This window comes from Pan paniscus, chromosome 2 (assembly GCF_029289425.2).
Source record: "Pan paniscus chromosome 2, NHGRI_mPanPan1-v2.0_pri, whole genome shotgun sequence".
Taxonomy (NCBI): Eukaryota; Metazoa; Chordata; class Mammalia; order Primates; family Hominidae; genus Pan; species Pan paniscus.
In genome coordinates, this window is record NC_085926.1 from 139711966 (window position 1) to 139739908 (window position 27943).

Below are 27943 nucleotides of genomic sequence, written 5' to 3' on the forward strand. Positions count from 1 at the left end.
CTTAACACTACTGAACTTACACTGCAAAATGATTTAGATAGTAAATTTTATGTGTAATTTACCATACACACAAGTATATATAAATAGATATGTCTTATATATAGAAATAAATATGTATGTATATATATAAAGTGAATATGTATATATATTTAATCTAATGATCATTTGGCATATATTGTCAGTAGAAGTGTGCCTATAATACATAGTCATGCATGTGAAATGAAATTTCATGTGTGTGTGGAATTTCCTCAATTAAAATGACAGTGTTAATTATTCAGTGCAGAGACAGGCAGAGGTGTGTGATGTTAATGTTATTACATAGCACATAGAGTAAGAAACATGATAGACTAGACAACATATGAACATTTAATATTAGTAATAAAGTGCTCAACCTTAAAAAATCATATACATCTAATTTTCTATTATCTGTGAATTTTTAAAAAAGCAGAGCTTAGGGGATCTTATAGACATCCACTTGAACTTTTCATCTTAAAGATGAGGTGATGAGCCTAAGAGAGGTAACAGATTTTCCCACATCAAGAGCAGCTACGGCTTCCCTTTTCATGGTGACCTTAGCTACCAACTCTTTATCTCATTGGCCAAAATGGATCGCATGGCCTCCCCTGGCTGCACCCAAAGCTGCTGGGAAAGCAGCACAAAGAATAGGTTAGACACATTGCCACCCCAAACAAATTAGGGTTCCCTCAACAAGGGAAGAAAAGGAGAATGTGTATTAGGTAGGCAGTCAGCAGTGTCTGCTACACTCACCTTAGTGTCTTTGTTCTGTGTTGTCTTGTTTTTTGTTTGGGATGTTACAGGCTGGAACCAATGGTTACATGGCTCCTGAGATCCTAATGGAAAAGGTAAGTTATTCCTATCCTGTGGACTGGTTTGCCATGGGATGCAGCATTTATGAAATGGTTGCTGGACGAACACCATTCAAAGATTACAAGGAAAAGGTCAGTAAAGAGGATCTAAAGCAAAGAACTCTGCAAGACGAGGTCAAATTCCAGCACGATAACTTCACAGAGGAAGCAAAAGATATTTGCAGGCTCTTCTTGGCTAAGAAACCAGAGCAACGCTTAGGAAGCAGGTAAACTAGCACGTAACAGAGAGGATTGCTGACACCAGTATTGTCCACAGGGATTAGGAGAATACTTTTGATTTGTGGCAAAGTCTTGGAATTAAGTATTATGATTTTCTTATTTTTATTTGCATATTATATGGTTAAATATTTCTAATACTTTCAAACACTATTAGCACTTTCTATGGAACAATTTCCAAGATGTATTTTAAGGTGGAAAAGTGAGGTGCAAAGCAGCTTGCATTAAAAAAAAAAAAAGAATACATAATTCAAATGGTTGTATAGAATATTTCAAGGAATTTATAGGATTGGTTATGTCAGATGAAGGGAAATTGGGGGCTGGGGATGGGGATGCAAATAAGAATTTTCACTGTATCACCTTAGTTTCTTTTGCATCTGAACCATGTTGAGTAAATAAATGTATTAAAATCACATGCAGCCATTAAACAAAACAAATATTACATTATTCCACTTACATGAGGTACCTAGAGTAGTCGAATTCATAGAGACAGAAAGTAGAAGGCCGGGCAGGGTGGCTCATGCCTGTAATGCCAGTACTTTGGGAGGCCGAGTCGGGTGGATCACGAGGTCAGGAGTTCAAGACCAGCCTGGCCAAGATGGTGAAACCCCATCTGTAATAAAACTACAAAAATTAGCCAGGGGCGGTGGCAGGTGCCTGTAATCCCAACTACTCGGGAGGCTGAGGCAGGAGAATCGCTTGAACCCAGGCAGCAGAGGTTGCAGTGAGCCAAGATCGAACCACTGCACTCCAGCCTGGGTGACAGAGCGAAACTCCATCTCAAAAAAAAAGAAAGAAAGTAAGTAGAACGGCAGTTTCCTGGGGTTAAGGGGAGGAGAAATGGGAAGTTGTCTAATGAGTATAAATTGTCTGTTTTACAAGATGAAGAGTTCTGGAGATTGGTTGCATAACAACATAGTGTGAATGTACTTAACACTGTTACATTATCTATTCAAAAATAGTTAAAACAGGCTGGGCACAGTGGCTCACGCCTGTGAGCCAGGCATGGTGGTTCACACCAGCACTTTGGGAGGTTGAGGTGGCGGATCACCTGAGGTTAGGAGTTTAAGACCAGCCTGGCCAACATATGGTGAAACCCCATGTCTACTAAAAATACAAAAAAATAGCCAGGAGTGGTGGCAGCCACCTGTAATCCCAGATAATCAGGAGGCTAAGGCACAAGAATCACTTGAACCCAGGAGGCGGAGGTTGCAGTGAGCCGAGATCGCGCCACTGCGCTCCAGCCTGGGCAACAGAGCAAGACTTCATCTCAAAATAATAATAATAATAATAGTAATAATAATTAAAATGAAAACATAAAACTACCAGTACTGATAGTCATAGCTCTGGAAAATTCTGTTCCTTTCAAATGTCTCCCGTAGGATATCATCAGTCCTTCAAAAAGTATTTATGACGTTGCCAACTGTTAAAATTGAAGCCAAGTTTCATTGTTTATGATAGAATAAGAAGATCAAGCTATTTTAGAAGGCCGGGCGCAGTGGTCATGCCTGTAATCTTAAAACTTTGGAAGGCCAAGGTGGGAGGATTGCTTGAGCCCAGGAGTTCAAGACCAGCCTAAGCAACATAGAGAGACTGTGCCTCTACGGAAAATACAAATATTAGCCAGGTGTAGAAGTGCATGCCTGTAGTCCCAGCTACTCAAGAGGCTGAGGTGGGAGGATCACTTGAGCCCAGGAGCTCAAGGCTGCAGTGAGCTGTGATCATGCCACTGTACTCCAGCATGGGTGGCAGAGCAAGACCCTGTCTCTAAAAAAAAGATACTATAGAAGAAAAAAAGACGTAAAAATTGGCCTGTGAAAAGACCCTTGGCAGTGAGTGACTATGTTGTGTAGGGAGAAAATCAAGAGCTTTAGATTCATAGACATAGATTCATGTCCCAGCTCTGCTATAGACTGGTCATTTTACCTCAAGCAATTGAATTACTTTCCTTGAGTCTCAATATCCTCATATATAAAATGGGGGGGGGGGTTGTGGGTGTGATGGTTAATTTTATGTGTCAACTTGGTTAGGCCACAGTACTCAGATATTTGGTCAAATATTATTGAGATATTTCTGGGCAGATTTTTAGATGAGATTAACATTTAAATCAGTAGACTTTGAGTAAAGTAGATTACCATCCGTAATGTGGATAGGCCTGATCCAATCAGTTGAAAGCCTTAATAAGAAAAGACTGACTTCCCCAGAAGAAATGGTAATTCTGCCAGCAAACCACCTTTGGAGTCAAACTGCAATTCTTCCTTGGGTTTCCAGCCTGCTAAACTACCCTGCAGACTTTGGATTTACAAAGCCGTAAATTAAATCAATCAATCTCTCTCTCTCTCTCCCCCCCCTCTTTTCTCTCTCTCTCTCTCCCCATCCCTCCTTCCCTTCCTCTCTCTCCCTCTCTCTCTCTCGCCTATTTTCTCTCTCTCCCCATCCCTCCTTCCCTTCCTCTCTCTCCCTCTCTCTCTCTCTCCCTCTCAGAGAGAGATTTATATGTGTACACTCACACATTGTCAGGGAGGAAACGCATTCTCTACCCTCTTACCGTCTTACATTCAGTTATTGGAGACCTACAAATTATTTATTATTATTATTAGTTTTTGAGACAGAGTCTTGCTTTGCTGCCCAGGCTGGAGTGCAATGGCACAATCTTGGCTCACTGCAATCTCTCGGCCTCCCAGGTTCAAGCAATTCTTCTGCCTTGGCCTCCTGAGTAGCTGGGATTACAGGCACCCACCACCACACCCAGCTAATTTTTGTATTTTTAGTAGAGACGGGGTTTCACCATGTTGGCCAGGATGGTCTCGATCCCACACACTTCACACGCAGTTCTGTTGGCCAGAACTAGTCCTCGGGTCCTGCCAATGGGTGAGGGTGCTGACTAGTGTCTTCTGCGTGCCCAGGAGTGAGAATCAAATAGGATATGGTGACCACTGACAATCACTAACAATCTCTACCCTCATGGTCTTCAAGTTCAGTGAGTATCCAAAGGTGCGGGAGCAGTGGCTGAGTCAGGAGGACAGTCTGTTTAGATGACTTCCCTGAAGGGAACAACACCCACTTGGATGCCTCAATTCCCACGTTTGATTTAAAATCCATCTTGGCCGGGCGCGGTGTCTCATACCTGTAATCCCAGCACTTTGGGAGGCCAAGGCGGGTGGGTCACCTGAGGTCAGGAGTTCGAGACCAGCTTGGCCAACATGATGAAACCCCGTCTCTACTAAAAAAATACAAAATATTAGCCAGGTGCAGTGGCGGGTGCCTGTAATCCCAGCTACTCAGGAGGCTGAGGCAGGGGAATAGCTTGAACCTGGGAGGCGGAGGTTGAAGTGAGCCAAGATCGCGCCACTGCACTCCAGCCTGGGCAATAAGAGCAAAACTCTGTCTCAAAAAAAAATTAAAAAAACAAAAATTAAATAAAATATATCTTAATACTCTATAAGCAGACTTTGGGTTTACAAAATGAAATATTAACAAACTTCATGAAAATGCTACCTTAAAGCACTGTAAACACTTTAAAGCACACTAAAGACTGGTCACTCCCTGAAGCTGCTTCCTCAAGCAAAGCCTTTTTAATAAAGCATCTGTTGTTGTGACTGTTTTGAATAAGACTTTACAACATTAGAGGAAAGGCATATAAAAAACAGCTGTTCAGTGAAACAGAAAATCTTCCAACATTTTTTTTTCTTAGGGCCTCTATAATTGCAGAATCTTCCAACACTTTTATTTCAACTCTTTATATTTTTAAAAAATTTAATCAAACGAGATCACGTTGGATTAATGTAGTGGGCATCCTCCAAGCCAAGGCAAATGCCTCGACAGCATGTTACACAGCAGAGTTCAAATGCTCCCTCCCTGTTGCCTTCTTAAGCATTTGAAATGAATTAAAGACCCTTCTCCTTTAGACATCACTGAAAAGGATTACCTTTTTGCCTTTATGGGTCTGGGAGATAATTTTGCAGAGAAGCCAAAAGCTTTTCTGAGCATCTCCACAGGCTCCAGATGGGATCAACTACAGGGTCTTCCAATAAAATAAATGCTGAAGATCACTTAAGTTTTTGCAGGTTTTATTCTGGTCAGGCAGTGCAGCAGAACAACAGCAAATAATCGTGAAAGTCTCTGATTTATGTGCTTCTCCAACAAACAATTTCATGCCAATACCTACTGTTCTTGGCAGACCAAATTCCCTTGTGGGCCTCATGTATAGGCAGGTGGTATCTTTGCTTCATTGACTATTATAAGAAAATCCATTGTAATCTCTGTGTGGGGTTCCATAGTACGAGAGCCTCTGTTAATGCTCTGAAATATATTCCACTCCAATGAGCAGAAGTCCTCCCTGCAGCTGCCTCTTTGGCTGTTACAAAAGATACTGCCTCCAGCAACAGCCTCTCCTATTTGTTCAAAGTGTACCGCACAATGATGGGCCGAAAGAGCCCTGCACAGAACTGCCAGGGAAAGATGTAAGAGTGAAATAATCAGCCTGCTATTTTAATGACGGAACTGTGGTGGGAGTTGCTAATGCAAAAGATCAAAGACATCATTTTTGTGGTGGCCCAGCCACAAGAACAAGGAATAGAGATTGGAAAGCCCAGTCTTCACTGGTAGCAGCAGCACCCACAGGCATTTCTTGGGAAAAGGTATACAAGGCATGAATCCTGCCCTCCAGGGGCATCTAGTTGGGTTGTTGAAGAACATAAAGGAAACCTCAGAGTGACCCATGGTTTCCTTGTCTTTTATAATTAGTTGCAAAAGGGCTGCAGTCAGCCACCCCTGATGGACAAACCAAGGCTCCCTGGGCGTGGCGTGCTTGAGATGCCATGTGAGAACTGTTCATCCTGATGTAAAGACTGGTCTGGCAAGTCTCCTGAGTTACCAAGCTCCTGGGCGTCTCCATTTACTCATGTGAAAGCTGCTTAGACTGGGTTTTAAGGGCCCTTTTGACCCCTGACACAGTGTGTTCAATTCATGCCCGCCAGTGATCATGGAAGTGATGCAAGACTTTCCCTGTGGCACCTAGTCCCATTCCAATGCCTTCATTCTCTTTGAGACATGCAGGTCTGGGGCTCATTCCTGATTTATTTGGATGGCATTCTAGCTCTATCCTTCTGCCATGTTTAAAAATCCATCTGATACCTTTAAAAGGTGAATATTTCTGTGTAAATTATACCTTAATAATCTGACTTTTAAAAAATCTGTTTGTTTGTTTTGTTTTATGAGAGAGTCTTGCTCTGTCACCCAGGCTGGACTGCAATGGCCCGATCTCGGCTCACTGCAACCTTTGCCTCCCAGGTTCAAGAAATTCTCCTCTCTCAGTCTCCCAAGTAACTGGGATTATAGGCATGTGCCACCAGGCCTGACTAATTTTTGTATTTTTTAGTAGAGACAGGGTTTCACCATGTTGGCCAGGCTGGTCTCAAACTCCTGGCCTCAGGAGATCCACCCGCTTTGGCCTCCCAAAATGCTGGGATTACAGGTGTGAGCCACTGTGCCCGGCCTAAAAATCTATTTTTGAAGCTTCCATTTATCTCAGTAACTCTCCCTCAAGGCTCTTAACCTACAAGATGTAAACCACACAGACACTGGGGCAGTCGGTTCTGGTAGATGGCAAGCCTGCATTTTCTTTCTTTCAGTTGGTGGAGACTTGGTGGCTTTTAGAAAAGACACCCTTTGTAGCACCTTTTGATCCAGGTCTCCATACACAGTGGGAAAATCCAAGAAATTCCGGATAGACCTTTCTGGAAGTGGGTAGGGCTGGGTCACAGAACAAGAACCCAAGGAATCACTGGATCATCAGATGCCTCCAATTAAGTTTCTCTTTTCATAATAAAATTTAATTATACATTTTCCTTTGAAAAAGTCACCTATTTACTCTGGCTTCCTCAGATGCACAGTTATTCATGAATGCAGAAGCACATAAAGGAGCCAAAAATACAGGACTTAGAGACAGGGCTGTTGTACTGGTTGAATGTAATAATATAAGTGAAGAGCTGAATGTTGTGTTAACTGACAGTAGGCCCTGAATAAATGTCAGTTATCCTCATTCTTGTTATTAGTTATGCCATTATTGGGTGTTGCCTTAGTCGTCTTGCTGGGCAGAGTCTGTTGTAGTTATCATCTGACATAGTGGGGAATCTCTGAAAGGAATATATGGGGCAAGCTCTCAATCCTTTCCCAAAAAGCTTTTTGATATCTTGAATGGAAAATGTAAAGGAGAGACCATGAATATGATTAATTTCTATTGAGGTTGACTTATGGCGGAAACTGACTTCTTTTAAAAGGAAGACATTTCTTTAAAAAAAAAATCTTTTATTTTAGATTCAGGGAGTATATGTGCAGGTTTTTTACAAAGACATATTGTGTAATACTGAGGTTTTGGATGCAATTGAATCTATCACCAAGTAGTGAGCATAGTACTCAATAGGTAGTTTTTCAACCCTTGCCACACCCCCAAAACATCTAGTAGTCCCCTGTGTCTGTTGTTCCCATCTTTATGTCCATGTTTACCCAATGTTTAGCTCCCACTTATAAGTGAAAACATGCGGTACTTGGTTTTCTGTTTCTATGTTAGTTCACTTAAGAAAATGGTCTCCAGCTGCTTCTATGTTGCTGCAAAGAACATGATTTCATTCCTTTTTATGGCTGCATATTATTCCATATTGTGTATGTACCACACTTTCTTTATTCAATCCACCATTTATGGACTCCTTAGTTGATTCTGTGTCTTTGCTATTGTGAATGGTGCTGTGATGAACATATGAGTGTATGTCTTTTTGGTAGAACAATTTATTTCCCTTTGGGTATATACCAGTAATAGGATTGCTGGGTCAAATGGTAGTTCTATTTTTAGTTCTTTGAGAACTCTCCAAACTGCTTTCCAGAATGGCTGAACTAATTTACCTTCCCATCAACAATGTGTAAGCATTCTCTTTTCTTTTTTTTTTTTTTTTTTTTTTTTTTGAGACGGAGTCTCGCTCTGTCGCCCAGGCTGGAGTGCAGTGGCGCGATCTCGGCTCACTGCAAGCTCCGCCTCCCGGGTTCACGCCATTCTCCTGCCTCAGCCTCCCGAGTAGCTGGGACTACAGGCGCCCGCTACCACGCCCGGCTAATTTTTTGTATTGTTAGTAGAGACGGGGTCTCACCGTGTTAGACAGGATGGTCTCGATCTGCTGACCTCGTGATCCGCCCGCCTCGGCCTCCCAAAGTGCTGGGATTACAGGCGTGAGCCACCGCGCCCGGCCAAGCATTCTCTTTTCTATGCAGCCCCTCCAATATCTGTTTTTGTTTGTTTGTTTGTTTGTTTGTTTGGTTTGTTGGTTGGTTTTTTTTTTTTTTTTTTTAGAGACGGAGTCTCTCTCTGTCGCCCAGGCTGGAGTGCAGTGGCACAATCTTGGCTCACTGCAATCTCCGCCTCCTGGGTTCAAGCAATTCTCTTGCCTCAGCCTCCTGAGTAGCTGGGACTACAGGCACACACTGTCACGCCTGTCTAATTTTTTGTATTTTAGTAGAGATGGGGTTTCACCACGTTGCCCAGGCTGGTCTCAAACTCCTGAGTTCAGGCAATCTGCCTGCCTTGGCCTCTCAAAGTGCTAGGATTACAGGCATGAGACACCATGTCTGGTTGTTGTTTTTTTTGTTTTTTGTTTGTTTGTTTTTTCTTAGTAATAGCTATTCTGACTGGTATGAGATGGTATCTCATTGTGGTTTTAATTTACTTTTATCTGATGATTAGTGATAATGAGCATTTTTTCATATGTTTGTTGTCCACTTGTATGTGGAAGATGTTTCTTAATCAGACCAGGAAATATATTCACATTTTTTAAAAGAAAAGAATCGTTTTGAATCTGATGCCACAAAACAGCCCACTTTTTATTTTGTTGCAACCTAGATTTAAGAGTAACCAAGAGGAGTATGGTAGGCAGCCCCTAAGATGGCTCCCAATGATCCCCACATCCTGGCATTCATACTCATGTATAATCCCTTTGCCTTAAGTGTGGTCTTCCTTCAGTAAGAAATAGAATATGGCAGAAGTGATGAGATGTCACTTCTAAGATTAGGTTATTAAAAAAACTATGGCTTCTATTTTGAGCCGTGTGTGTGTGTGTGTGTGTGTGTGTGTGTGTGATCATTGGCCTTGGGAAAGCCAGCTGCAATGTTTCAAGACAGCCCTGTGGAGGCTCATGTGATAAGGGATGGAGGCTTGACAATAACCACATGAGTGTGCTTGGAAGCAAATCCCCCAGCCTCAGCTGAGCCTTCAGATGAGACCACAGTCTCAGCCAGCAGCCTTACTGCAACCTCACAAGAGACTCTGAGACAGAGACACCCAGTTAAGCCATGTCCAGATTCTTGACCCTCAGAAGCTGTGAGATAATAAATGTTTGTTGTTTTAAGGCACTAAATTTGGGGGCAATTTGTTACACAGCAATAGATAACTAAATTAATAGTAGAGGTTACACAGTTGGGAACATACTTTTTTCTTTAGATACTCTAATAATTTCTAACATAGAGATGGAGGGTTTGATAATAATAATCATAGTCTTGAGTACTAAATTTATACTACTGCAAATTACTAATGGATTTTGTTAAGTCTTTAAAGAAATAACACCAAGATTATTGTGGCAGTTGGGGAGGTAAGTGGGGCTTGTAGGAATCATATCATATTACCAATAAAGGGATATGAGTGCTGCCTTTTTAAATGGGAGTGGTGGTTCTGTGGGACAGAGATATGCTTAACTTGTTCTGTGTGACCCTGAAGAGGCAATGACTGGAAGCTGCAGGCAAGCAGGTGTGTTTCTACAGAACTTTCCTAGTATTTCCATGAAACACCAAGAATAAAAGTCGTGTCCAAAGCTTCACTGTTTAAAAATTGCATCTACAGGTGAAAGCTATCTGCAAATAATGAGAATGCTACTGTCTACTTATACGGGAATTTGGGGTGATTTCAAAAGTTATTATTTTTCAGTTATTCTTTATGTTATTATATTGTCTTTGCAATTAAAATAAAATGTAGGAAAAGAATGCTACACACTTTGTATTGTTAGAACATGTCCCATTTTGTTTTGTTAACTCTGTCTCAGGCTGATCATCTCCTTTCTTCATAGAGAAAAGTCTGATGATCCCAGGAAACATCATTTCTTTAAAACGATCAACTTTCCTCGCCTGGAAGCCGGCCTAATCGAACCCCCATTTGTGCCAGACCCTTCGGTGGTTTATGCCAAAGACATCGCTGAAATTGATGATTTCTCTGAGGTTCGGGGGGTGGAATTTGATGACAAAGATAAGCAGTTCTTCAAAAACTTTGCGACAGGTGCTGTTCCTATAGCATGGCAGGAAGAAATTATAGAAACGGGACTGTTTGAGGAACTGAATGACCCCAACAGACCTACGGGTTGTGGGGAGGGTAATTCATCCAAGTCTGGCGTGTGTTTGTTATTGTAAATTGCTCTCTTTACCAGACAGGCAGCAGGAGTCTCGGCTGACATAATCCTCGAATGTTCCACACAGGGAAATCTGTGGAATGAGGGCTAATCAGTTAGGAGGGACATCACAACCACAAAACAATTCAAAGGACAGGCAAGCTCACCACTAGAACACATTTTATTTTCTTTCTCTTTCTTTCTTCATAAAGATGAGTAAAGTCTCAGTTTTCACTGAGGGCAGGGAAAAGGAACACTCAGGTTTATTTTGATAAACTCAAAGCATCAGCCTTTTACCATCATGTCCCTGTGTATTACGCAAAGTCCTAGGAACAGAGAATGGAACTTTGTGGTGTGCCCAGAAAATGAGCATTTGCAATTCTTAGTAAATAATCATTTTAGTTTTTCTTTGTTTATATCTTTTTTTCCCTTCATCTTTCTTCTGCTTCTATACTTATAAAAAGGATTTTGAAGCTGGAAACAAATGTTTCTGACATTCTCCCCCTAAAAAGGAGTGGATTACAATATTTTGGCAATGTTTTAGATCACAGAATAATTTTCAATTTCACTGACAGTTTCTTTTGCAATTTTGTGGAAATAATTTACTGTCATAATGTTGAAGCATTTTAAGCGTAAACATCCATGACATCTGTGAATCAAAGCATTCTGTAAATTTAGTTGAGTCCTTTAAGTAATATGGTACAAATTGCTTCAACTTGCACTACCATATGCCATCGGTTCCCAGACTCTGCTGAACTTTGGAATCATCTAGGGATCTTTTAAAAAACTAATGCCTGACTCCCATCCATAGACATTCTGATCCCCACTCCCAGGTATGGGAACAGCTTGACCATTTAGAATTTCAGAAGCTCCCCAGGTGATTCTAATGTGCAGCAGAGTTTGGCAGGCACTGCTGTGCACATTTGAATGTTATTACATTCAATCTTATTTTGGTTGCTCAAAACTTCAATCATACATTTTGATGGCAACTTTTCAAATGTCCCCAAAGCATGTCATTTTAGCAATTGCAGTATAAATGAAACAAGACAATCTATTCATCTTATAGCTTCTCTTGTCCTTGCACACTTTAGTTTCTCACACATATCTTGGGAGCTCGGTCTCTTGGCTATTTCAAGGCCTGAAGGAGACCTATGGGCTTAGAAATTGAGGCCAGGTGCGGTGGCTCATGCCTGCAATTCCAGCACTTTGGGAGGCAAAGGCGGATGGATCATGAGGTCAGGGGTTCAAGACCAGCCTGGCCAACATGTTGTAAACCCCGTCTCTACTAAAATACAAAAATTAGCCCGGTGTGGTGGTGCACATCTATAATCCCAGTTACCCGGGAGCCTGAGGCAGGAGAATTGCTTGAACACAGGAGGCGGAGGTTGTAGTGAGCCAAGATCGCAACATTGCACTCCAGCCTGGGCAGCAAGAGCAAGACTCTATCTCAAAAAAAAAAAAAAAAAAAAAAAAAAAACAGAAAAGAAATTGAATTGAAAAAATACTAACCCTCATTTCAAGTGGCTGCCCAGCCAACACTGTATGATAGAATTAGCACTTCTCAAAAGCACAGCCAAGGTGAGAATTCTACAGCTGTGAAAAAATATTTGGGATACAAATATAAAGCTGGGTGATATTTTTTAACAGGATGTATGTGCACATAATAAAATCTAAATTTATCCCAGTGGTAAAAAAACTGGCTGAAGTCAATTTAAAAGTTTTGTCCCTTGAGTTAAGGATTCAAGAGCTGCAAAAGTGCCAGTCAAAAAAATGTTGGTTAACTGGAATCTGAATAAAAGTAATACTCATCTACAAGACAGCATTAACCACACCTGGAACAAGTTAAGAAGAAGCCCTCTGAGAGTTGAGGCCTCGGCTGGTGCACCTGCGGCTCACTTTCCTGCTCCTCCTCCATCCTCAGCATGCTCCCTAATGCTCCAAATCCTAACCTAGGATGCTTAGATTTCTGTGTCACCAAAGCAGGATAGAAGTGTGCCCAGGAGATTTTTTTTTTTTTCCTGAAGTAAGAAAGTAAATTAAAGTTTGGTTAAGTTTTGAACAAGTCCCTTTTAACAAAAAAACTGATTGGTGATTAACAGAAATCCAATTAACCAGAGCACTCCAATGGTAGAGTTCTCAGGATTGGGCTTTATAGACGTTAGACATTTAAAAACAACGTCGGTTATTTGTTGATTATGCCTTAAAGCTGGCAGAGGGACAAATGCAAACTAATAATTAAAGATAAATATCTCAGTTTTTAAAAGGACAAAAAATTTGGAGAGATAAAAAAATAAAAATGTCTCTTGTATTGGTTCCTTAGTGTGAATTGCCTCTGTTTCAATAAACTTTAAATGCAAATCTGTTTTATATCTTAGAACTAACTTAGGAAAATAATTGAATAAGTAGTTGTATTAATCCATTCTCACACTGCTATAAAGAAATACCTGAGGCTGGGCATGGTGGCTCACGCCTGCAATCCCAGCACTTTGGGAGTCCAAGGCAGGCAGATCACCTGAGATCAGGAGTTTGAGACCAGCCTGGCCAACATGGTAAAATCCTGTCTCCACTAAAAATATACAAATTAGCCAGGTGTGGTGGTGTGTGCCTGTAATCCCAGCTATTAGGAAGGCTGAGACAGGAGGATTGCTTCAACCTGGGAGGAGGAGGTTGCAGTGAGCCGAGATTGAGCCACTGGACTCCAGCCTGGGTGACAGAGCAAGGCTCTGTCTCAAAAAAAAAAAAAAAAAAAAAAAAAGATTAATCCTAGTTGTCCTGGAGGACTTGGAGCCACTGTCTGTTGGACTTACTTCACCCATACTGATATGTCTGATAGGGGTGGAGTTCAAGATCAGGCTAGAGAAAAACACGTAAAGGAAGTAATCTCCCAACTGACCTGGGTACATAGCACCCCTAGCCCCTACAAAGGACAAGATCTCTCAAAACTACATGAAACCCTCTGTACCCATACTCGCCTGGTAAGCCTATTTAATACCGCCCTCACTGGGCTCCATGAGGTCTCAGCCCAAAACCCTACTAACTGTTGGATGTGCCTCCCCCTGCACTTCAGGCCATACATTTCAATCCCTGCACCTGAGCAATGGAACAACTTCAGCACAGAAATAAACACCACTTCCGTTTTAGTAGGACCTCTTGTTTCCAATCTGGAAATAACCCATACCTCAAACCTCACCTATGTAAAATTTAGCAATACTGTAGACGCAACCAACTCCCAATGCATCAGGTGAATAACTCCTCCCACAGGAATAGTCTGCCTACTCCCAGGAATATTTTTGTCTGTGGCACCTCAGCCTATTGTTGTTTGAATGGCTCTTCAGAATCTATGTGCTTCCTCTCATTCTTAGTGCCCCCATGACCATCTACACTGAACAAGATTTATACAACTATATTGTACCTAAGCCCTGCAACAAAAGAGTACCCATTCTTCCTTTTGTTATCGGAGCAGGAGTTCTAGGTGGACTAGGTACTGGCATTGGCGGTATCACAACCTCTACTCAGTTCTACTACAAACTATCCCAAGAACTAAATGGTGACATGGAATGGGTTGCCGACTCCCTGGTCACCTTGCAAGATCAACTTAACTCCCTAGCAGCAGTAGTCCTTCAAAATCGAAGAGCTTTAGACTTGCTAACCGCCAAAAGTGGGGGAACCTGTTTATTTTTAGGGGAAGAATGCTATTATTATGTTAATCAATCCGGAATCATCACCGAGAAAGGTAAAGAAATTTGAGATCGAATACAACATAGAGCAGAGGAGCTTCAAAACACTGGACCTTGGGGCCTCCTCAGCCAATGGATGCCCTGGATTCTCCCCTTCTTAGGACCTCTAGCAGCAATAATATTGTTACTCCTCTTTGGAGCCTGTATCTTTAACCTCCTTGTTAAGTTTGTCTCTTCCAGAATTGAAGCTGTAAAACTACAAATCATTCTTCAAATGGAGCCCCAGATGCTGTCCGTGACTAAGATCTACCACAGACCCCTGGACCAGCCTGCTAGCCCATGCTCCGATGTTAATGACATCAAAGGCACCCCTCCCAAGGAAATCTCAACTGCACAACCCCTACTATGCCCCAATTCAGCAGGAAGCAGTTAGAGCCATCATCGGCCAACCTCCCCAACAGCACTTGGGTTTTCCTGTTGAGATGGGGGACTGACAGACAGGACTAGCTGGATTTCCTAGGCCGACTAAGAATCCCTAAGCCTAGCTGGGAAGGTGACCACTTCCACCTTTAAACACAGGGCTTGCAACTTAGCTCACACCTGGCCAATCAGATAGTAGAGAGAGTTCACTAAAATGCTAATTAGACAAAAAACAGGAGGTAAAGAAATAGCCAATCATCTATTGCCTGAGAGCACAGCGGGAGGGACAATGATCGGGATATAAACCCAGGCATTCGAGCCGGCAATGGCTACCCTCTTTGGGTCCCCTCCCTTTGTATGGGAGCTCTGTCTTCACTGTTAAACCTTGCAACTGCAAAAAAAAAAAAAAAAAACCTGAAACTGGGTAATTTATAAAGAAAAGAGGTTTAATTGGCTCACTGTTCCACAAGCTATACAGGAAGCATGGCTGAGGCCTCAGGAAACTTACAATCATGGCTAAAGGCAAAGGGGAAGCAGTCACGTCTTACATGGCTGCTGAAGGAGGAAGAGGGAGACAAATGCCACACACTTTTAAACAACTGGATCTCGTGAGAACTCACTCACTGTCATGAGAACAGCAAGGGGGAAAGATACCCCCATGATCCAATCATCTCCCACCAGGCCCCTCCTCCAACATTGGGGATTACAATTCCACATGAGATTTGGGTGGAGACACAGACCCAAACCATAGCAGTAGTCAATAATTATAAAAATAGTAAATAAAAATAACCAAGTGTGTCTTGAGATCTAATTATACACAGTGTGGCATTGGGGACAACATAGAGAAAAGACAAGCATGTAAGAAAGGTAATGTGGTGTGGAATACAGAATGTAGGCTCCTGTTAGTGTTAATATTCACATTCTAAATCAGGAAATGGAAGCTCATAGAGATTTTGTACCTCAAGTCCCACAGCTTCACAGGGTTGTTGTGAAGACCAGAAATCATGTATATGAAGCCAGTAGTGCATGACTTGCACACAGGAGGGGCATAATCTGTTGAAGACTGTGGCCAGTAACAGTGGATTGAGAGGGAATGATCAGGGGACAAAACCACTAAGGCCTGAACCAGGACGCCGTAATGAAAAGTTCTAGGGGAAGTAAGAGAAGAAAGAGATCTGGGTCCCTGGAAGTAGTTGAGAAGGAAAATTTTCATACACAGTGAAAGAAAAATCTAAGTAGAATGAGTGGGGAAGTTAGGGTCCAAGGCTGCTTCTAGGCCTCTCTGTCATATGTGGGCTCCCATCTGGATCGAGTCAGAGTGCAGGAGGCTTACCATGACATGGGCAGGTGAGGGGCAGGCCTGACCCAGGAGGTTAAATGTTCGAGGGGCGGAGAAATGCAAAGGGATAGGTGCAGGGTGTTGTTGGGCTGGGGGGTTAAGGAAAGATTTAAATCAGATACAGCCAGTTGCCTCATCAAAGGAAGGATGTAATTTTTGAAAAGACAGGATGCTGGGCCAGGCATGGTGGCTCATGCCTGTAATCCCAGCACTTTGGGAGGCCATGGCGGGTGGATCACAAGGTCAGGAGTTCAAGACCAGCCTAGCCAAGATGGTGAAACCCCATCTCTACTAAAAATACCAAAAAATTAGCCAGGTGTGGTGGTGGGCGCCTGTAATCCTAGCTACTTGGTAGGCTGAGGCAGAGAATTGCTTGAACCCAGGAGGCAGAGGTTGCAGTGAGCCAAGATGGCACCACTGCGCTCCAGCCTGGGCGACAAGAGAGAAACTCTGTCTCAAAAAAAAAAAAAAGAAAGAAAGAGGCCGGGCGCGGTGGCTCACGCCTGTAATCCCAGCACTTTGGGAGGCTGAGGCGGGCGGATCACACGGTCAGGAGATCGAGACCATCCTGGCTAACATGGTGAAACCCCGTCTCTACTAAAACTACAAAAAATTAGCCGGGCATGGTGGCGGGCCCCTGTGGTCCCAGCTACTTGGGAGGCTGAGGCAGGAGAATGGTGTGAACCCGGGAGGCAGAGCTTGCAGTGAGCCAAGATCGTGCCACTACACTCCAGCCTGGGTGACAGAGCAAGACTCCGTCTCAAAAAAAAAAAAAAAAAAAAAAAAAAAGAAAGAAAGAAAGAAAAGAAAAGACATGATGCTTGCTTATTTTTTAAAAGTTAAAATGACCTTATGTTTTAATAGAAAATCTCATTAAACATAATGAAATGTCAGGGGAAACAAAGATATATGTGAGTTAAATATTTAGACAAAGAAGAACCAGGGAGAAGTCATTTTTATTCTTCCAGTTTATCAGGGATTATTTTGAATGTTTGTTTCTCAAAGGAGGAGATGGAGTTAATAAACTGCTGGAAGGGGCTGAGAACAGCTGTGCAAGGCAGAAGATATGAATGATGTTTTTATAGGAAATAGTATGAAGTTATTAATTTTACCTTTGCAAGCCACAAAGGGTTAAAAATTGTTCTCAATTTTTTATTTTTATTTTTAATTTTTGTAGATATGGTGTCTCACTATGTTGCCCAGGCAGGTCTTTTGAACTCCTGGCCTCAAGTGATCCTTTCGCCTCAGCCTCCCAAAGTGCTGGGATTACAGGTGTGAGACACTGTACCCAGCCTCAATTTTTTGTTTTAAATATATATATATATATATATATATTTTTTTTTTTTTTTTGGCGACAGAGCTTTGCTCTTGTTGCCCAGGCTGGAGTGCAATGGTGCAATCTTGGCTCACTGCAACCTCCACCTCCCGAGTTCAAGTGATTCTCCTGCCTCAACCTCCCAAGTAGCTGAGATTACAGGAGCCTGCCACCACACTGGCTAATTTTTTGTGTTTTTGGTAGAGATGGGGTTTCACCATGTTGGCCAGGCTGGTCTAGAACTTCTGACCTACCATGACCCACCCACCTTGGCCTCCCAAAATGCTGGGATTACAGGCGTGAGCCACCATGCACGGCCTGAATATAAATTTTAACATGTTTCTCATTTAGGTAATCAGGCATAAATGTGAAATAATTCAACAATTTTTGCTTCTTAGAAATTGCGAGGCATATCTTTTGAAATCATTAAAGTCTGCCAGACGGACCAGGTTTGGCGGTGCACGCCTGTAATCCCAGCACCTTGGGAGGCCAAGGCAAGAGGATCACTTGAGCCCAGGAGCTCAAGATCAGCCTGGGCAAAACCCTGTCTCTGAAAACAATACAAAAATTAGCCAAGCGTGCTGGCGTATGCCTGTAGTCCCAGCTACTTGGGAGGCTGAGGCAGGAGGATTGATTGAGCCCAGGAGGCTGCAGTGAGCCATGATCACACCACTGGCACTCTAGCGTGGGTAACAGAGCAAGACCTTGTCTCAAAAGTAAATAAATTAATTAATTAAAGTCTACTAGATCAATTTCTAAATATCACTATACTGCATGTATCATTAGGGCAGTTTAATAAGACAATTTAAATAAATTGTTCAGACAGTAAAATATGATGAAAACTAATGAACACAAATAATCCTTGCTTCTTAAATTGTTTTTCTTGGCAGTTATAAATCTTTTTTTTTTTTTTTTTTTTTTTGAGACGGAGACTTGCTCTGTCACCCAGGCTGGAGTGCGATAGTGCCATCTCAGCTCACTGCAACCTCTGCCTCCCGGGTTCAAGTGATTCTCCTGCCTCAGCTCCCAAGTAGCTGGGACTACAGGCACGCACCACCATGCCTAGCTAATTTTTGTACTTTTAGTAGAGATGGGGTTTCACCATGTTGGCCAGGCTGGTCTCAAACTTCTGACCTCAAGTGATTTGCCCACCGGGGCCTCCCAAAGTGCTGGGATTACAGGCATGAGCCACTGCGCCCAGCCATAAATCTTAAAAGGGAAAAAATGATACAAAGTACATAAGGAAAAAAGATAAGCACAAGTATTTTTTTACCTGGAAGACTGACTATATTAGCTATTTAGATTATTAAAAAATAAATTGGCCGGCATGGTGGTTTACACCTGTAACCATAGCACTTTGGGAAGCCAAGGCAGGCAGATCATGAGCTCAGGAGTTCGAGACCAGCCTGGCCAACAAGGTGAAACCCCATCTCTACTAAAAATACAAAAAAAAAAAAAAAAAAAGCCAGACATGGTGGTGGACACCTGTAATTCCAACTACTCCGGAGACTGAGGCAGGAGAATCACTTGAATCTGGGAGGCGAGGTTGCAGTGAGCCAAGATCATGCCATTGCACTCCAGACTGGGCAACACAGCAAGACTCTTGTCTCAAAAAATAAACAAATAAAAATAAAAATAAAAGAGACTCTGAATTTTCTTGAGTCATCTGGGAAAAATCATTGCAGTTATTCAGACTTATTTGTTCTTTCTTTCTGTCTTTTTTTTTTTTTTTTTTTTTTGAGACGGAGTCTCACTCTGTCGCCCAGGCTGGAGTGCAGTGGCATGATCTCAGCTTGCTGCAACTTCCACCTCCCGGGTTCAAGCGATTCTCCTGCCTCAGCCTCCTGAGTAGTTGGGATTACTGGCGCCCACCACCACGCCCAGGGAATTTTTGTATTTTTAGTACAGATGTGGTTTCACCATGTTGGTCAGACTGGTCTCAAACTTCTGACCTTGTGATCCACTCACCTCAGCCTCCCAAAGTGCTGGGATTACAGGTACTCTGAGCCACCACGCCTGGCCTGTTATGTCAATAAATATTGGCGCCTGCCATGTGCCAGGCTCCATGATGGTTCTGAGACATATGCTAGGTTTTGTCTCTTTAGGATTTTTAGATTGCAAACTGTTTTTAATCCCCCTGTGTATCAGTAAATCTTTACATCTCTCTGAGTGAAGATGAATTTTGTACTTTCCATTTTTTCCCATGTTTTCTGCACTGAGCATTTATTTTTTTTTTAATTAGGAAAAAACATATTATTTAAAGCCAGGCAAGACCCATCATCATTGGAGGGGGTGTGTGACACATGCACAAGCTGGCTCTGGGAATAACCACCCACCAGAGAACACGCCCCTTCTCCCCAGAGGGCATCAGCTTGAGTACAGGAGTAAGGCCGTGACTCTGGGCCCAAGCCAGCAGCCTTTCTGGACAGAGCCAGCAGCTAGTGCCTGAGATTGGGCCAGGTCAATGGTTCCACAATCTAGACCATTAACTGTCTGTTCAGGGGTGGAGTTTTTACCAAAACTCAGAGAAATTAAAGAAAGAATAATGCAGCAAGATTTCATATGCTATTTCATATGCTATTCACTTTAAAATATGAGTAGTTAAAATGTGTTCTTTCATGAGGTAGTTATATTTGACAAAAGTAAACACTAGAGACCCTATAACTATCCTCAAATTTTTATTTTGAAATTTTACCCATAAGATCTTAAAATCTAGGAATCCCTGGGCTGGATGACCTTGAATGACCTTCCAATTGTAGGGAAACATTTGTGTTTCAATGGAAAACCATGCATTGTCTAGAGAAGGCTCTACAACTTTCTCTGTAAAAGACCAGATAGTGGCTGGGCTCGGTGGCTCACGCCTGTAATCCCAGCACTTTGGGAGGCCGAGACGGGCAGATCACAAGGTCAGGAGATCGAGACCATCCTGGCTAACACAATGAAACCCCGTCTCTACTAAAAATACAAAAAAAAAAAAAAAAAAGAAAATTAGCCGGGCTTGGTGGCAGGCGCCTGTAGTCCCAGCTACTCGGGAGGCTGAGGCAGGAGAACGGGCTGAACCCGGGAGGCGGAGCTTGCCGTGAGCCGAGATCGCGCCACTGCACTCCAGCCTGGGTGCCAGAGCGAGACTCCATCTCAAAAAAAAAAAAAAAAAAAGACCAGGTAGTAAACATTTTAGACTTTGCGGATACATCTTCTTAACTCTGTCTTTGTCTTGTGAAAGCAGCCATATATAAGTGTTATAATAAAACTTTATTGGCGGGGCACAGTGGCTCACACCTGTAATCCCAACACTTTTGGAGGCTGAGGCGGGTGTATGCTTTGAGCCCAGGAGTTTCAGAGACCAGCCTGGGCAACATGGTGAAACCCTGTCTCTACCAAAAATACAAACTTTAGCTAGGTGTGGGCACGGTGGCACATGCCTATAGTCTCAGCTATTCCAACCTGGGCGACACTGTGAAACCCTGCCTCAAAAAAAGAAAACAAACTTTATTTACAAAAACAGGCAGTAGGGCTAGATTTGACCACAAGCAGTTTGCTGATTCTAGTCATAAATTAACTCTTATTATTAAACTGACTGGGTTAGCTGATTGTGTGTGTGTGTGTGTGGTCACTTCTTTATTTCTGATACAAATGTACATGACACATGTCTTGACAGTCAGCCCACCCAGCACCACACAGGTAGGGCATGGCTCCCGGGGAAGAGGCGGGGTGGGAAGAGAGCTGGTGGGTGCTGCCGTCTGCCTCTCCAGCCTTCCCAGTCTGCAGCCAGGTTCCCAGGCCTCCAGAAGGTGGGACCACAGCAGGTGCAGGTAGTGATGGTGGGTGCTGGCCTCCCAGGGGTTATGGGGAGGGGACTCAGCTCCACAGCCACCAGCTGAGGCGGGGACCCCGGGGGAGCCAGCCCCAGGCTCAGGTGCTCAGTCCTCCACCCTGGCCAGCACACATTCCCCCTCCACATGGGAGCGGGAGGAGAGATGGAGGGAAGTGGTTTTCAATTTAAGTTCATAGAGAAGGGACATGAGCAGGGGAGGGATCAGGGAGGGAGCAGACAGGATCAAAGCTAGTTACCCGGGCAGTCCCTGGTTGCAGGTGGGGAAGGGAAGCTAACTAACCCCCACGCTGGTCCCCTCACCCCTCAAAACTGCAGATGGACCAGGCCTCCGGAACGGCACTGCCGCCCGCACATTCAGCTGGCACTCAGGGACACTTAGTTACCACAAAGTTAAAATTAAGGGGTGGGGAAGAAGAAAGGAAAAGAAAAAAGACGTTCCAGTGTTTGCTGCTGGGGACCCCACCACACAGGTTGGGCCTGTGTCCTAGGCAGGGGCCCTTTGGCATTAAAGGAGAGCAGCAAGGGGCTTGTGGCTACAGGGCGAGGACATCCACGGAGACTATGAAAAAAGGAGGGGATGCCCCTGCTCAGCCCCTGATAGGGTTGAACTGGCTCATGGGGTTGGGGCACGTGTAGGGAGAGCTGCCCCACTTGGAGTGTCCCCACCCGCCCCTTTGCTGAGGGTGCCCAAGAGGGCGAGGGGCTGGGAGTGATGCCTTGCAGGCCCCTGCTCACTAGGAGGGGGGGGGGACGTGTATGGAATATGGGGGACAGAAACTCCTGCCACCCCACCTCCCCATCTTTCGGGCTTGACGGGGGTGGGCACCAGGGCACTTGGCTGCCAGGGGGTGGGTTATCTGATTCTAAGGGAGCTATTCTACGACTCCATAAGTTATAGGTAACTAATGGGAACTTAAAATGATTCTCATCTATAGACATGCAAATGACCCCTTCACCTCTGTCTTAGTGTGTTTGGGCTACCATAATAAAGTGCCACACACTGAGTGGCTTAAACACCCGAAATTTATCTTTTCACTGTTCTAGAGGCTTGAAGTCTGAGATCAAGGTGCTGTCTAGGTTGATTTCCTCCAAGGCCTCACTCTTTGGCTTGTAGATGGCTGTCCTCTCTGTGTCTTCTCATGGTCTTCCCACTGTATGTGTCAAACTCAAACTTTTCTTATAAAGGAACCAGTGATACCGGATCAGGACCCATCCTAATGACCTGCACATTTTGAAGTACTGGGTGTTAGGACTTCAACATATGAATTTTGGGTAACACAATTCAGCCCATGACACCTCCAAGCCAGTTTTGTATCCATTTGCTCATTCATTTCAACATTCCTTTACTCCATATAAATTTGTGCTTTATTTTTTTTTACTTATCTGAACTTATTGTAACATCTTACCAGTTTCCTCATTACAGAGTTAAATAAAATCTTTAACGTGTTCATTTTTATTTCTGTATGACAATCATGATTTTACCATTTTTTTTCTTTGAGGTTATCCATTAATATAACCCAGAATGTCACAATGAGATAAAAGAACCTGAGGCTTATTTTAGAAATTCTGGTTCCAGAAGCAAAAGTTCTCTGCAAGAGCCCTCTCTCCTTTTGTTCTCTTATGAAACACATATCAGACAGAAGAACCCCTAAACAGAGGGCTGGCTGGGGTGGTGGCAACCCCAGAAGGCAGCTAGCATTTCCTTGGGAGTTTGGTTAAGGGGCATGGGGCCAGCTGACTATTGTGTAATTTTAAACCAGTTCACCCCGCCCTGCCTCTCCCATCTGCATTGCACTGCCAGCTGTCATGTCCATTCCTGCTACCAGGAAAAGCTGTTGGAGAGGGAGGGAGGAGAAAGCCAGGAGCCAAAACAACCAGGGAAAGCTTCAGCCGTTCACCTGCTAGTTGTGCAGAGTGCTGAGCCTCAGGGGCCATCAGTGCAAATGTGCATTCCAGAGGCACACCCAAAGCAGGCACCACTTTAGAGTCCCTGTACTAACAACTCCCCTCCGAGGGTTGCCAGATAAAATGCAGGATATCCAGTCAAGTCTGAATTGCAAATAAGCAAAGAAAAATTGTTTTCTTGTGTAAGTATGTCCCAAATATTTCATGAGACATACTTATAGTAAAAAATTATCTGTAGTACATGAGAATAGATAATTGATGAAGAATTGTCTGTGGTCATGATTAGTTAAAATGCCACGAAACTCCTGCACACACACTGAGGGCCCCACATGGGTTATGTGCATCTGAATCTGACATGAATCTGGTAAATCTGTTCTCGGATACAGCTTCTTGATATTTTTTGCAGCAAGTCCATGTGCTTGTTCTCACCTAAAGATTGTTGGCTGGTTGGTGCTGTCAATATCACCACTACTATCGCAATAATAATAACACAAGAAAAGCTTCCATTTAGTGAGCACATACTATGTGCCAGGCACTGTCACTGGCACTTTTTGTGAATTACTTCCAATGTTCTCAAAGATCCTGTCAAGTAGGTATTATCATCTGCACACTATAGATGAAGAAAGGAAACCCCAGAAGTTAACTGACCTGCCCAAGGATACAGTAAGTGTTGTGTTAACCCAGCTCTATTTGACAACACTTAGCAAAGAGGTCACTGGTTTCCCAAAGTAGGAACTGCTTCTGTTCCTATTCCCTAAAATGTCTCCTATGGGGCTTAGAAAGAGGTAGTGAGCTAAGCCCATGGAAGGAACAATTTTTGAAAAATATATTTTAATCCCTAAATGGACTGGCAGGGCTGGGATGACAGTGAGGCACCTAGGGCACAATATTTAAGGTAGCACTCCCTCTCAGGGTCGTGCGAGTGCAATGGCAAAATCTGCACAAACCTGACAGTGCAAGCATCCTTAAATTTTGCACCTTAGAATCCTCATTCCACTCACCCTAATTCTGGTGCGAGGTTGTCCAGAATTGGTCCAGAATTGTTGTAGGTGATGGAAATAAAGCACAAGACAAACCAAGCCTACTCTGAATATGTCCCCCCACCCCTCCCCACACCCCCCCAGGATTATTGGATATTTTACATTTCACCCTATGGCTGGATATCCTTATTAGCCAATTTGGATCTACACTTTTTCTTGATTCTCTTGTTACCTTTTAATTGATGCGAGGACCAAGTGGCACAATGTCCTAGGGGTATTTAGGAACCAAACTTCAGTTTCCCCTCCTTTAGTTTTTAGAAGAATTTCTCCAAGGTTTATGCTTTAGAATCCTTGCTTTTAACTGTAAAATTAGGACTCGTGAACCCCTTATTACCTCTCCCTGAAAGTGGAAAGTTACAGCCAGGCTACAAGACACAACCAGATTGGATCTCGGTGAACGCTCTTTTAACAAATGCCAGTGGAATGAGTGGGAGAAGGCTAATCTGGCGCATGTCATAACCAGTAAGGCGGCAGACAATGGAGAAAGAGCAGCTCAACCAAACAAACATTCAGATGCCCTTGTCTGCACCTTGCTTCCAGGGAGCGGTGTGCCCTCCAGGCTTGGCCTCTGCTTGGTTTTGTTTTAGGGCAAGGCCCATAAAACAGCACAGCAGACACTGTGATGCAGAGCTTTGTCCAGACATGTGGATTTTTCAACATCATTATACCTTTTCATGTCTTCATCAGCAACATTTACTGTTACAGTTCCATGTTTGATCAACTCTCACTTAGTTCTTTTTTTTTTTTTTTTCTGGAGACGAGTCTTGCTCTGTCGCCCAGGCTGGTGTGCAGTGGCGTGATCTTGGCTCATGCAACCTCCACCTCCTGGGTTCAAGCAATTTTCCTGCCTAAGCCTCCCAAGTAGCTGGGACTTCAGGTGCCTGCCACCACACCCAGCTCTCAGTCACTCAGTTCTGACACGCAGTTTGTGGACTATCTGGTCACCTTGACTCTCCCCTCCACAGCTCATTTTTGGTGATTTTGTCATTCACTGTGCCCCACTCCATTGTGTGTAGAGATGGAGAAAGGAAGAAAAAGAAATGCATCCATTTGATTTTGGAGCAGGAATTTAAGAAGGTCAAAGTCATTAATTGAAATCTGGATACTCTAAGAACTTATGTAACATATTCTGCCTACCTTCTCTCGCCCTCTTTCTTTTCTTTTTTCTTTCCCTTTCTTTCTTTCTTTTCTTCCTTCCTTCTTTCTTTCTTTTTCTTTTTTTTCATAACCATAGACTAATTAGCTCAGCTAATGTGCCTTGGACGTTGCAACGAGTTGACCGTTTTCCTTCTGTATAACACTCGCATCACACAGGAGCAGATCACCTCCATCAGCCCTTTCACATTCCCTACATGGTAAGTGTCTGGCCAGTAAAAGTTACTATGAGGCCAGCGTGGCTTCACACAGGAAAGAAGGAAGGACAGTGGGAAAGATTGACGAGCAAAATGGAGTTCTGACTCAAAGAGGGGACTGTGACCATGCTTAAGATTGAATTTGGAAGAAATTCCGGAGACAGTGTGTTTCACGAGTTCTTCTCTGTCATGGAAGAGGTGGCTTCTCCTTTGCTTGGCCCCAGTGTGCTGGAGCTGATTGTGCTCACCTCTTCTGGACTCCACATTTGGATTGACACCATATTGACAGCTTGAAACAGACACAGTGGGTGTATTTGCATCACAAAATAGGCAAATCCTACAGATTGGAATTTGTTTCTTTCTGCAGAGCCAGTTGTTAGCATTTACCAGTACATTACTGACTTGTCCCTGAAATATATTCTGGTTGGTCAGTTGTGCCTCTGCCCAGGACCCAGCAGGGTCTCCCCCAAGCTTTGGTTCCATTTGCAGAGAGCGAGTGAGGCTGTATGGGAGAAACCAATAGAGTCGTCGAAAGCCATCCCCCATGGGAGACACTCAGCAGGCAGAAAGGTGAAGAAATGCCCCTCAAAAGCTGGATGCAAGGCTTCCAATATCTAAAAGATGACAGTAAGGTCATGAAAGTCAGGGGCGAGCACCAGAGCTGCAACAAAAGGAAAGGACGCACAGAGAAGAAAACAAGACTGAGTGGTCTGTAAACTGAGCACACAAATTCTACGTATTAACCCAAGAGCTTGCATCATTGCCTCACAAAATAGGTTCATTAAAAATGTTATGAAGCTGGCTGGGCACAGTGGCTCACACCTGTAATCCCAGCACTTTGGGAGGCTGAGGTGGGTGGATCATTTGAGGTCAGGAATTCTAGACCAGCCTGGCCAACATGGTGAAACCTCGCCTCTACTACAAATACAAAAATTAGCCACGCATGGTGGGGGGCACCTGTAATCTCAGCTACTCTGGAGGCTGAGGCAGTAGAATCACTTGAACCCGGGAGGCCGAGATTGCATTGAGCTGAGATCGCGCCATTGCACTCCAGCCTGGGTGACGGAGCAAGACTCTATCTCAAAAAAAAAAAAAAAAAAAAAAAGCTATGAAGCTAATGTCAGCATGTGATTTGATGAAAGTCACTTTGAATTATTGGGATCTGCTACCTTCTTTCATATTCACTCTAGCAAATGTGACTCATTTATCTGCAGAGACACAAAACACACAGAGAGTTAAAAGTGTTCCCCACTGGCTCCCGAGAAAGATGGCCTTCTGATGGGATCCTGTCCTTCAGGCACAAACGTCCTCCCAAGCACCTACCACAAACCTAAGCCACATGGGCCCCAAAGCCACAATCATGAGCTGCTGAATATTACTGAGAAAACACTGGCACTCAGATTGCATTCTGTCCTCCCTCCTGCCCTGTAAGCTGTCCTGTAAGGGGATTTGGAGGGTAAGGTACTGGGATGTGTGGGTGGGCTGAATAATGGCCCCCAAAGATATCATGTCCTACTCCCTGGAACCTGTGGATATTACATTACGTGGCAAAAGGGACTTTGCAGATGTGACTAGCTTAAGGGTCTTGAGATGGGGAGATTATCCTAGATTATCCAAGCAGGTCTAACGTAATCACAACCCTCCTCATAAAAGGGAGGCAGGAGGAATCAGAGTCAGAAGAGGCAGGCAAATGCTCGCTGAAAATGGAGGAGGGGCCACAAGCCAAGGAACAGAGGAAGGCTCTAGAAGTTGAAAATGGCAAGGGAAGGGGGTCTCCCTGCGAAAGTTGCAGATACCAGGATGGAGTGGCTTTTGTCAGACCCAGATAAAATAGGGCTGGGAAGGCCCAAAAAAGACATGATCTCATGTCTGAGATAAGAATTGTTTCCAAGGACTTTCTAAAAACCCTTTCACACCTTTCACCCATCTCCTGCTTTGATAAGGTTTATCACTAGACATTCTTTAGAGCTGCATTTTTTTTTTTTTTTTTTGAGACTGGAGAGAGGAGACAGGAGTCTCACTCTGTTGCCCAGGCTGGAGTGCAGTGGCACAATCTTGGCTCACTGCAACCTCCACCTCAGGGGCTCAGGTGATTCTCCCGCCACAGCCTTCTGAGTAGCTGGAACTACAGGCCTGCAGCACCATGCCTGGCTAATTTTTCGTATTTTTAGTAGACACGGGGTTTTGTCATATTGCCCAGGCTGGTCTCGATTTCCTGGCCTCAGGCTATCCACACACCTTGGCCTCCCAAAGTGCTGGGATTACAGGTGTGGGCCACCACGCCCGGCCATGAACTCTGTGTTTCTAAGCAGCTTAGGTAAATCTCTTTTTTCTAGTAAAAGCTCCCCTTTACCATTCCCTCACCGAATACACACTGGTGGTTGCCTAGTGTCTTTTTTTTTTTTTTTGGTTCAAGCCCCCTAGAAGCTCCAGAATAACCAGCCCAGCCAAAACCTTGACTTTAGCCCAGGGAATTGATTCTGGATCTCTGGCATCCAGAACTGTAAGAAGACAAATCTGTATGTTTTAAGCCACTAA

General features: G+C 43.6%; 1 protein-coding gene and 1 pseudogene across 1 annotated transcript in view; both read left to right on the forward strand.

The window, feature by feature from the left end:
- The window catches only part of GRK7 (G protein-coupled receptor kinase 7), a 56367-nt gene extending 43133 nt beyond the window's left edge, over positions 1–13234 (forward strand). The window contains exons 5-6 of the mRNA XM_003826524.5: positions 819–1093; positions 10208–13234. Of these exons, the coding sequence (XP_003826572.2) occupies positions 819–1093; positions 10208–10544 (612 nt within the window). The 3' untranslated portion in view covers positions 10545–13234. The remainder of the gene's footprint in view (positions 1–818; positions 1094–10207) is intronic.
- On the forward strand, positions 13234–17556 carry LOC129397453 (syncytin-1-like; annotated as a pseudogene).
- Positions 17557–27943: the final 10387 nt, after the last annotated feature.